This window comes from Rhinolophus sinicus, chromosome 2 (genome assembly GCF_057876585.1).
Source record: "Rhinolophus sinicus isolate RSI-liver-muscle chromosome 2, RSI-T2T, whole genome shotgun sequence".
NCBI classification, from domain to species: Eukaryota; Metazoa; Chordata; class Mammalia; order Chiroptera; family Rhinolophidae; genus Rhinolophus; species Rhinolophus sinicus.
The window spans coordinates 44,887,031-44,899,372 of NC_142502.1; the positions used below are offsets into that span (position 1 = coordinate 44,887,031).

General features: G+C 38.2%; 1 protein-coding gene across 3 annotated transcripts in view; it reads right to left on the reverse strand.

Moving 5' to 3' along the window:
• Positions 1–692: 692 nt before the first annotated feature.
• Positions 693–12,342, reverse strand: part of RPF2 (ribosome production factor 2 homolog) — a 34,236-nt gene continuing 22,586 nt past the window's right edge. For all 3 annotated transcript variants that reach the window (XM_019735011.3, XM_019735013.3, XM_074333447.2), the window contains 3 exons: positions 11,497–11,599; positions 4,525–4,669; positions 693–3,764 (listed from right to left, as the gene is read on the reverse strand). In XM_019735011.3, the coding sequence (XP_019590570.3) occupies positions 3,585–3,764; positions 4,525–4,669; positions 11,497–11,599 (428 nt within the window). In that variant the 3' untranslated portion in view covers positions 693–3,584. The remainder of the gene's footprint in view (positions 3,765–4,524; positions 4,670–11,496; positions 11,600–12,342) is intronic.

Consider the following 12,342-nt stretch of genomic DNA (forward strand, 5'->3'; position numbering starts at 1 on the left):
CCATAAACCCCAAGCTGCCTCTGAGAGCCTGGGCCAGAGGTGCTGTTGCAGGTTGTCACCTCAAGTGATGTCTCAGTCAGGTCACCTTGCTGTTTTTTGACTCTGGGGAACTAGATAAAGTATTGGGAAAATAAACCTCTCAAGTTGATGAATGTGCCTCTTCCAAGTTCTTTTCAAATGCACCAGTTCAATAGGCTCTGCTTTGCCTTCCAGGCACCTCTTTCTGAGCTCACTTGAGGTATTTGAGAGGACAGAGCCATGACCTGAACACAGCCTCAACTCGAATGCTAGTTGCTGGCCCCTTCCCAATCTGGTGTTCAGGGGAAGTGCCTCTGCAGCCCTGGGTTCCAGCTGAGTGGGAGGGCACACCTCCCGGAGCCAGCAACTGCCACTCTGCTTCTAGCTGAGCCCTCAGACACCCAGTTTTGAGCTGGAGGATCAATCTCAATCCAGTAAAGTACCTAAAGCTCAGGAGCTTTGATCTTTGCTTGGCAAAAGCCCTAACTGCTAAATACTAGAAGCTGTGCCATTTCCTCTTTATCTGCCTTCTTTCATGTTGGCCCCATCCCTGCTTAGTAGCCCTTTCTCCCAGTGTTTGGAACACGCCCAGAGTGTCTGTGAAGGGTGCGGTATGGATGAGATGGGTTGGGGACAGGAGAAGGGAAGTTGTTTAAAGGAAGCAGCAGAACAAAAACAATTAAAATGCATGTTGGTTATCTACAAAGAAACGCCTATCTTACATTTATGCCATATTCTAAAACTCTTCCCAAAGGGTTTTTAAATGGAACAAGTGCTAAATGACTCCAATTCAACCAAGGCAGTTAAAATTCCTAACATGGCCCACTCTGGGTGGTACAGGAAACACAGTGACATCTTTGCTGTTTTTAAACGTGAACTCAAATTCTTGGTATGAGAGGAAAACAACATACATTTAAATGCAAGTTTACTTTCTTCTCACAGCTAGCATAAACCTCAAGCCAGCAAACCCATTTTATCTTGTTCACAGTAGCTTATTTCCAGGGATATGAATAATATTCTATACAATTTTATAATGTATATATGCTAGGATATATTTGCCTTCAATGCAGCTATGGGATGTTTTGACCACTTCTGTGATCTACTAAAAGTGCATAAGGACATAATGAAGACCCTGTATTTTTGCAAGCTCTTAATTTTATGATGGACAAAGCATCGATAACTGAAATTTCATTATTAAAAAATAAACCAACCTTCCCTCGTTGGTCAAATTTTAGCAGTGGTTCTAACTTCGTCCATTTTTAAGCTTCTTTGAATCCTTTCCTGGCCGTACCCACTGTGGGGAAGGGAGGCAAAACGGCTAAAAATACAAATAAAAGAGAGATCAGAAGCAGCTAGATAATCAGGTGAATGAAAACTGACTTGGGGTTAGTTCTTTTTTTTCTTTCTTTCTTGACTTGGGTAATAACATCTCTACTTTGGATTATGTTCAATACCAAGAAAATAAATATCAGCACTTAAGTTAAAAAAAGGAACCAAATTTCATGAAATCATATACAGCTTGGTATTAATACTAACACCCTAGAAACAATACAAGGAGTTTGGTATAAAGAAACCCTAACCTGCTTTCCTCATCTACCAAAATCCACAGTTATATAAACCTGAAGACAATTTATCACTTTTCTTGAAATGAATACATATTCTCTAATTTATATATGTTGTATTCTAAAGTTCAAGGACAAGTGCACTTAAAATGCACGTCCCATAAAAACAGTGATATAAATGGTGGATCATGGGTTCCAGATGGTTTGACAACTATAACAAAAAGACTTTTCAACAATGTCATTGAATTAGATTTCAGTAACATTACGTAATACTTCTCTTAGTGAAGAGCATTCAAATACTTACTAGACACTCTATCAGAGATAGAAATTATATAGGAAGCAAAGGATCCATTACCAAATCTCAAACAAGAGGGCTAGTGATTACAACAAAAAACACCCACATACAGAATATGTGGCTATTTTTACATTAAGATTGCATTGCTGGGGTGGATCCTTCCTGGTGAAGGGTCAAGGCATAGCAGGGTCCTTCCTTTAAGTGCCTGGAGAGACTCATTGCCTTGCCTCCTGAATCACTACCTCCATTAGCTTCAGCTGGACCAGTCAAGGGTCAGGCACTGGGAAACGACTAAGCAGCATCCATCATTTCTGATGCCCCTGTTATAACTGGCCTATTGCCTTCTCTCCACCTATTGCCCATCTACTTGCAGATGGCACAATATGAATCATTTCAGCCTTCTCTTCATTTAGACATAAAACGCAAATTGCCTGCTTCAGATCTACAACAGTGTGGGTTTTGGTCAAATGCATAAGCAAGCAACAAGTATAAACGAGTGATACCAGCTTCCTCGTTTTTATGGAGGAGAATATTAACCATTTGGAAAGGAATGGGGAGAGAGGGAAGACTAAGGGTTTACAAGAGAAAGAAAAGGATATGGAAGGTAAAACTGAGACTTGAGCTTAGTGCCAGCAACCTCCCATAAACACACGCACATCTAGGCATGGAGAGGCTCCTTGGTAGGAAATTGAAAACAAAGCATTTCTACATCATGTAACAAATTATGGTTTATGTATGTTTGAGCTTTTACAACAGAATTGGCTTGCACTTGTATAAAGGAGCTTCTTTGTCAGGGACTCAATCCAGGAACCTACATTTTACATGTAGGGGAAGCAAGTATACAACACCAGGAGGAGGACGTAGAAAGCTTCTTCCCACTTTCCCAGGCACAGGGCCAGTCTTCCAAGAAAATTTCAAAACAAGTTTTTGCTTACTCCTACTCGGTATGCAAACACCCAGGGCCTTTGTGCAACCTCTGCCTACCCAGTAGCCTAAAGTGCCCTGTCTTAAAACCTACTCATTCTCTCCTTTCCTACTTCTACCCCTATCAAAATTTCCTTTCTCTCAGAGAAGGGGGTAGGGCTCCATTTACTAGCAGAATCTCTTAAAACAATCAATAGTAAAGTAATATGTCAATGATCAAGTAGTGAAGCTCTCTCTTAGAGACCTACGTTTTATGACAAAAAGCTTAAAATATCAAATGAATCTCTAACTAGTCAAATTTCAGGCAAAATAACTGAAAAGTAAAAAATAAATCCAGGCTGTAGGTTTACGTTGGGAGATGGGTTAACTTTCCAGGTAGGTCATACTGAGTGTACACACAGTTCCTTTGGGCCATTTCTACTTTCCACGGCCTCCTCATTGTATCTAAAGTTTAACCGAGAAATGCCGAGACACCAGTGGTAGTTCTGGACATCCCTCCTCACTCAACCCACCCAATGAGACAGGGGATTTTGCAAAGGGGTGGACAGAGGGAAATTTATCATAGAGAAAAAATGGCAGACCAGGGCGTAATGTCTCAAGTAAGAGGCTTAATTTCTACCTAATAATAGTATATTACTATTCATTGTATAACATACAGGTTAGGTAAATTATGTTATAAAAATATACAATAACATCTTGTAAAAAAACTCAGATATGACTGATGCTTTGATAATTCTCTTAAGTTAACAAACTACAATAAAACTGTAGTTATTGGCTAAGTTCCATCAATTTTTTTTAATTCTCTTTGATTTTTTTTCCTGGTCTTCTGTTATCCTTTCTGCAGGTCGTTTCTTCAACCCCTTCATTTTCCTGGTTTGTAGTTTGCTTAGGTCTTGCTTCTGCATATGAATCCTTCCATAAGTTGTACCAAAAGTATCATGGGAGATATTTTTCTTCTTCTTTGGCTGTGAAACAAGAATATATATATATGTATATATGTATTTAATGGTCTCTACTGCCATGAACTGAAAGAAGTCTAGTGCACAAGTACCTGACTAATAATTTCCACTAGTGAGCACCCCTTCAATGATAGAGTACATAGCCCTTATAGACCTTTCTTATCAAACTCAAGTGTACATACAAGTCACTTGTGGATCTTGTTAAAATGCAGATCTAATTCAGTAGTCCTAGGGTGGGACCTGAGATCCAGCATTTCTAACAATTCCCAGGTAAACTGTCAGACCATGCTTTGAGACACAGTACAGACCACACTAACCTTTGACATGCACTGAGAGAATTTCCTGTGTTTAGATTAAGGAATTGTGACTGTCATTTCAATCTTTATTGGCATTCCAGAGATGCCATCTCTACTTGTTTTTTAAAACCATTCAGAAGTCAAAATACAGTTTATGCAAGTATGAGTTACATATCCTGTGTTCTGAATTCCCAGTCTTCACAAAGCCCAAAACAATTCTCCTTTTTTGCTGAAAACTAGCAGTCATGGCTGCCAGAAAGCTCTCAGCCACACATGATGCCTGGTTTCTGCAACTCTTTTATTATCCTTCATGGTTAGCTAATTTGTTTCTTCTTCCTTTTCTTGGCTCTGAGAGCCAAATTTTATCTATTTTATTGATCTCTTTACATTCTTTAAATGCATGCTGCGAATCCTTTTTGGAAAGAATGGAATATACAAATAAATATGGCACCAATCTACAAGTCATGTACCTTAAGGGCTTTTGGCATTTTCATGGATAATTTATAAAGGTCATCTGATGCCAGATGTGTCCTCCTCAGAACCAGATCCAATGAGGGTCCCATCTCTTCCAATTCAATCCGTGGTGTTCTGCAACCAGACTTCTTCAACAGCAACCTTCATGAAATAGGAAAAAAGAAATGTTGCTCTGACTTTGGTCAAAATCGTACCCCCACCAAAAATTTGTGTTCAAGAAAATTAGTTTCATAAAATGGCAAAAATCTTTAGAACGATGAAGCTTCTTAAATACTTTATACATGTAGGCCAAATGTATTTTTTGGTTTGCTTAGTTTTAAAAATCAAAGTATACAGTATTATTGAGAAACAGCAAGTGAGATAGACAATTCTTCTAAGAAACGGAATCTTTTGATGTGACTTCTTCATCTTACATTAAGATTTACATAAGCATAAAAATAATTTTAATTGGGTCTTTGAGGCATTATGTTTACATGATTAAGAAATTTATACAGAATTGTACACCTGAAATCTATGTAATTTTACTAACAATTGTCACCTCAATAAATTTAATTAAAAAAAAAAAAAAAAAAAGAAATTCTTGTTTCTCTAAGACCCATTCAGAATCAACTTTTCTCCACAGCACCAACATTTACTAATCTCTACAGACTGGAATGAAATTTAAAACCTTAATATAACAAAAACCACAACTTTCTGGATACCACATAAACAAATAGCTCTGGATCTGGAAACATGAGGGATAGCATGGGGAAGAGGGAAAACTGGCAAATTCTTTTTGTGAGTGATAGGTACCACAAAAATAGCTGAGAGATCTGAAGACTGTCTAAGATGACTCAATTTGTGACAGTGGCCAGATCTCCAAATGGAAAAAAACAACTGACTGAATAGCAATGTTTATAAAAGATCAACCTTGTCACACAAAGGCTGGAGTGTGAGAGGCAATAGATGACATGAGAGAAGAATAAAAAGAGGAAAGCACAGTAAGGAATACCCAAGAGAGCAGCAAACAGCAGGAAGAAGTGTGTGTGCAAAAGCTCATTGCCAGCCCATTAGTCCCTAAGCGCAGCGCATCACTGCCTCACGCACAGATGGTCAACCAACACAGTCCACCCACAGGAGGTGCGTTCGTTTACTTACTTTCAGGAAGAGTCACAGTGATAAATATGCTGTATCACACACAGTAATTTATACCCAATTGAGCAAGGCAAAAAAAAGAAAAAGAAGAAAACACCAGTCTAGCATATGTAAAGAGCGGAAGTGTTAAACTAACAAACAAAAAAACTATGAAAAGCTAAAACAAGGGGTAACCGGTTAGCTCAGTTGGTTAGAGCGTGTTGCTGATAACACCAAGGTCGCCGGTTCGATCCCTGCATGGGCAACTGTGAGCTGTGCCCTCCTTTAAAAAATTAATTAATTAAATAAAATAAAATAAATAAGAAGTTAAATGGAAAAAAAAAAAGATAAAACAAATATTAGTATGGGACTTGAAGGGAGCAAGCACAGGGAAAAAGAACCTAAAACAGAGTTCTAAGGCCACTCTCTTCACATGGTTCCAGGAGAAGAGACCTGAGAGAGAATGCCTGCCTCAGACTCACTGAGGGGGAAAATAGTTTTCGAAGCTAAAGTTGACTGGTTCAGGGTATCTTCCCAAAGAGCTATTCAAAACATATGGGGGCAATGACCATTTATTTGACTACATCATATCGCACATACTTCTGTATTTGCATCCACTTTTTCAATGCCTCCAAATAAATGATATTTATAATGCTAAATTCATAGCAAGATTAGTTTCTTAATGATCACATCAATAAAAAGTGTGTTCAGTTGACTACTTACGAAATCAGGGGAATTATATATAAAATTTTAATCAAAAAATTTCCTACTGCTTAAAATGTTCATTTTCAGCTAAATGGAAACTTGTCAATCCAGAACAGATCACAGCATGCCTGATGGATTCAGATCACCCACCGCTGTATGGCAAAGCTCCTCTAAAGCACCTTTTTATTTATAGAAGCGTCCTCCTAACAAAATAATTTTTTAGTAGTATATATAATTAAGCTTATTTTCGAATAACAACATATGTTGCTATTATTCATCGAAGAACTAAGTTATGGTGCCATACTGTCTATGGTTTTAACTGTCTAGTTTTAATTACTTCACTGAGTATGTTTATAAATAATATTTATGATCATGCTAAGCAAAAGGAAGAGACTATTAAACATCAAACTCATTAGAAACAAATTAAAACCATTCCTTTCACCTTTATCCCATTATACACACCGCAACTTTTCTTTTTAAAGATGCAATTGCTTTCCACAGTTTCAGTTACCTGTGGTCCACAGTGGTCCAAAAATATTAAATGGAAAATTCTAGAAATAAACAATTCATAAATTTTAAATTGAATGTTGTTCTGAGTAGCATGATGAAAGCTCACGCTGTCCCACTCTGTCCTGCCCAGGACATGAATGATCCCTTTGCCCAGTGTCTCCATACTGTACACACTCCCCACCCATTAGTCACTTAGTAGCTGTCTCAGTTATCAGGTCGACTCTCAAGGTATTACAGTGTGTATGTTCAAGTAACCCTTATTTTACTTAATAATGGCCCCAAAGTGCAAGAGTAATGATGCTGGAAATTCAGATATGCCAAAGATTAACCGTAAAGTGTTTCCTTTAAGTGAAAAGGTGAAAGTTCTCAACGAAAAATCATAAGCTGAGGTTGCTAAGGTCTACGGTAAGAACAAATCTTCTATCCGTGAAATTATGAAGAAGAAAAAAGATCTGTGCTAGTTTTGCTGTCATACCTAAAACTGCACATTTACAGCCACAGTGCACGGTAAGTGCTTAGTTAAGACGGAAAAAGATATTAATTTGTGTGTGGAAGTCATGAACAGAAAATGTGTTCTGACTGCCAGCAAAGTGTTACACGAGAAAGCATTGAGCCTATAATGAAGACTTCGGTAAGAGATCTACTAAAACAAGTGACACCAAGCCATTTACTACAAGTGAAGGATGGTTATAGATTGAAGAATGAGCTTGGGCTGAAAACACAAAAATTAATGGAGAGGCTACATCTGCCAATGAAGAAACTGACAAGTCGAAGAACTTGATTAGGGTTTGGTACTATTCTCAGATATAGGCACCCACTGGGGGTCTTGGAACACATGCCCCATGGAAAAGGGGGGACTACTGTACACATTTAATTCCAGGATTTCCTAGCTCCAACCAATATCTACTGCCCAGAACTTTTACATCATATGCCTAATCTCTATCTCCGATCCTAACTTCAAATTTGTTTTGTTTTGGTTTTTTTAAAGTTTTTTTTTTTTTTACAGGACTTTATTGGGGAATAGTGTGTACTTCCAGGACTTTTTCCAAGTCAAGTTGTTGTCCTTTCGATCTTAGTTGTGGAGGGCACAGCTCAGCTCCAGGTCCAGTTGCCGTTTTTAGTTGCAGGGGGCGCAGCCCCTTGCAGGAGTCGAAACCAGCAACCTTGTGGATGAGAGGACGTGCTCCAACCCAGCCATCCGGGGAACTCAGCGGCATCTCAGCTCAAGATGCCTGTTCAATCTTAGCTGCAGGGGGCGGAGCCCACCATCCCTTGAGGGAGTCGAGGAATCGAACCGGCAACCTTGTGGTTGAGAGCCCACTGGTCCATGTGGCAGTCTTTGGCGTTTGGAGCACGGAGCTCCAACAGCCTGAGCCATCGGGCTGGCCCTGTTTTGTTTGTTCTATTTGTTCTGTTTTCCCTATAAGCTCTGTATCAAAAGTAACACTCATCAATTCTGCAAGAGAATATGGCACCAGATGCAGGGACACAAAGGCGAACAGAACCCAGTTCCTTCCCTCTCAAATGGACTCAGGCTATTAGATATATTAATTGGTAATTTCTATATACTTTTTAAATATTATTTGCATATTTCTTGAGAAAGACTGGCATTACCACTCTTGTTCAAATTGTAATTTCCTTATTTTTCTCCATTCCTTATTCCTTTCTTCTGCTGACATTCTATTCTCATTTAAACTCCTTTCCTAGTAGGTTGTTTGCTTTTAAAAGAACGCTAACTTTGTTTTGCATATTTCTGCCCCTTAAAACTTAACCAATGCCATTGCAAAGACATATAGTTATTAAAGATTTTGTTTCATATTAATGGCTCTAGACCTGTAGTGAATAAAGTTATCCAAAGAATGCAAATTGCCATTCATATATAAGGAATTAATTATTGTAAATTATACAGAAAGAAATCAGTAACACTGGTTTCCCCTAGAAGGTCAGGTCAAAGGTTGTATTAATATAATTTCATGTACAAAATTCCTTTCATCCAAGCTCAAAACCATTTTATAAGCCTTACTAACCTTCAAAAATAATGTGCGTGAATATTACCTATTACCTTTCACCAACTGCTTAAGGGCTGAGTCACAGTAAAAGAAAGAGGGCAAGACACGATAGTGCAGGCTGCACAAATGTCTGAGGAGCTGCACTAAGTCAAACGCTGTCATTTATACCCACTTGAATAAGGCAAAACAACCCAATTCTAAGTTTGTCATATTCCCACCTCTAGCGGCTCCCCTCTCCCTCTTACAAAGGACCAATCTCAGAGGGACCTCAAAATTACCTAAATGGTATTTACACTTTGCAAATGAAAAACGGACACCCTCAGTGAACTGTCCATATCATGTGGCAAACCCCAGCCCAGAGACAGGCACCGGGCTCAGAGATGACGCTCGCTCCCGGGACTACCTCTTCTTCCCCTGCCAAGCCCGGCAAAGTCCCTGGAGGCTAAGCTGATCCACGTATTTAGTGACCTGTTCCTAGGAGCAGTTTGCTTTCAACAGCTAACAGGCATTAAAAGGCATACATGAAACATCTTTAAAACTCTACACTAGTGTCTCTGATTTTAAAAATTCCAACGTTTTTTTTCATTATAGGAGCTGCCAAACTAACCTAATGGTGACTCCAGCAATTATACGAGGTGTGATCAAGAAATACAGTGAATGTTTCAATTTAAAAAAAAGACTACAGTAAAAGACACACTGCCATTAATCCCCCTCACTCCAAATACACTTATCCTATTGTTCTTGCCACTTTCTGAAGCAGTTCTGGAAGTCCTCTTTCGTGAGTGTCTTTAGTTGTGCTGTGGTGGCTGCCTCGATGTCCTGAATCAATTCAAAATGTATTTTTCTTTCATGGTCATTTTGACTTTGGGGAAGGGCCAGAAGTCAACATGGTGTCAGATCCGGTGAATAAGGTGGATGAGGACACACTGTGATGTTTTTATTTGACAGAAATTGCCATACCAGAAGCCAGGTGTGACACGGAGCACTGTCATGATGGAGGATGAAATAGACACTCAATTCCAGACCTGCTTCAAAAAGCAGCAAGAATGATGGGTAAGTGTGTTCAGAGTGAGGGGCAGTATTTTGAGGGGGATTAATGGCAATGTGTCTTTTACTGTAATAATTTTCAAATTTAAACATTCACCATATTTTTTGATCATACCTTGTATTCTTAAAGTTAAGTGGATGGATGTGTATAGTTATACTGCTAATTTATCTTTGTTTCAAAGTCTGATTTGCTAATTTTCTGTCCATTTTGTTTTGTTTTCTCTGTGCTTCTTTCTTTTTTCTTTTTTTTTTTACAAATTAATGTTTCTTAACTCTCATACAAGTTCTGACACTTTCTTTGAAATTGTTCACCATAAAAGTTTAGGTGATTGTTATTATTCATTTCATTTGCATCCCCAGGGTCTCCCTGTTTAAAACAAGTTTAAAAAACAAACAAACTTATGTTAGCAATTATTCATCTTTTGTTTCTTGTTCTCTAAATAGGAGTTACCAACTTTAGAATAAAATCTATTTTTGAAAGCCCCAAAATCAAGTTGGGAAATTCAAACAACAGACTTAAGGGAGTTTAAATCTCAATGAGCTAAAAATGATTATAAAATCCCTAATTACATCTTGTAGTCATGCGAATTTTTTATTGCATTTTGCTTTCTACTATTATTAAACAAGAGGAAAACAGAAAAACGTAAGCAGTGGTACTAGCATATAGTAAAAAGAACTGAGTACGTCTGACTCAATACAGTTGAGACAAAGATGCAAATTATTCACAAAGGAGGTGAATATTTAGTTTCATTTGGATGCTCACTGGACATAAGTTGGTCAACCATGTATTATTCCATTATGAAGAAAAAAAATTAAAAACCATAGAAGAAATGAAGTCCACAAATGGTTGCAGAAGCAGCACTGTTACACAGAAGACGCTTTCAACACTGAGCTGTCTGGCTCTCAGGCGGTGCCACAGCTCAAAGTAAACATCAGCCTGAATTCAAGGTTCAAAGGAAGGCAGTTTGTCCAAGTCAATGTATTCTCTAGGAAAGTGTGGGCTGTATCAACCAGTGCCAACACCTTACTTTAGGTAAGAAAAGTCATGCTTACCTCAAAGGCACAATTGTAGCATGCCATTAAGCTTTTTAACACAAAACAATAGCCTGTTAGGATTTATATTGTGGTGCAGGTAGGGGCAGAAGGCATAGGCTGAAGACGGTAAAATGAATCTAACCACTGAATCTTTATTCCTCTCGGGTTCTATTTTTTACACTCAGGATTTTGAGATTTGCTTTGGCTGGCCTAAGTCTTGTGGCTTGGTGCTCTAAATCCAGTCAAGAAAACTAAGAAGATACTGCACAAATGTGGGGGGGAGTCAAGACTGAATTAATGTTCTAAGCTCAGAAGGGGTATACATTACATCCTCGGGGGCCCTGGAAAAGTAGGGGTTCAGACGCAGACGGTAGCAGGGGAATGAGAGACAGACTTGAGAGTAGCACAGAGCTGCTGTATCACTGCTATTCTGCAAACTCCATACAAAATTTTGGCCAGACATCAGTTCTAAGTTTGAGCTCTAGAGAACAGTCACACTAAAATGCCAGCCACAGGGATTAACAAGAACATGCTAAGAAACGCACTTACTTATAGCTTCGAAAGTAAATCTTCCCATTCAGGGCAGTGAAGTGCAGAACGTACTCTAAACCAGCCAGGCGGATATTTGACACCGTGGGGCCTCTGAAGAAATCTAAAAGCACATGTTAGACTGTTAAAAAAAAAAAAAAAATACAAGCATGCTTTTCAAGTTCAGTTACGAAGAGCTACATTCTAAATGTCCCCTTTTGAACCAATACTTATCTAAAGGATAAGGTAGGCAGCACCAAACTAATCCCCGAAAAACGTCTGACTGTCCCATCCGATCCCCTGCTAATCTCATGGCTCTATTTTCTGTGTTTAGTTCACTGACATTTTAATTTTTCACTTTTGAAGTTCTCCCTCTAAGCCAATGCTCTCCATAGAACTGTACCATATTTACCACGGATATCAGCTTTTTCAAAAATGTAAATCAAAGCATAAAATTTTAATCTATTAGGACAGGCTGGTTAAGATGGTAAATTTCTATAAAAGTGGCTGTTCAACCTTTGACTATTAAACCAAATTAGCCTTTGCTTTATGGCAGAGGCCACAAACAAGAAAATTCTAACAAGAAATAACAGTTACATGAGCAAAGGATAACAAACTAAATTGTTAAAATCAGAAGAAAACCATAAAGATGATTCAGTGAACAGGCTGTTTTCCCACAGTGTAATAATCTTACCACATGAGATGATTTTAAATTATATACAGGCAGATATAATTTGCTATGTATTATTTATTTTATCAAATAATAAATTTTATCAAATAATAGTTTTCACTCACGGTAGGGACATAAAGTTTCCTTTTACTTTTTTCTGTTTTTTAATTTTATTACTAGTTTCAGGTGTACAAAAC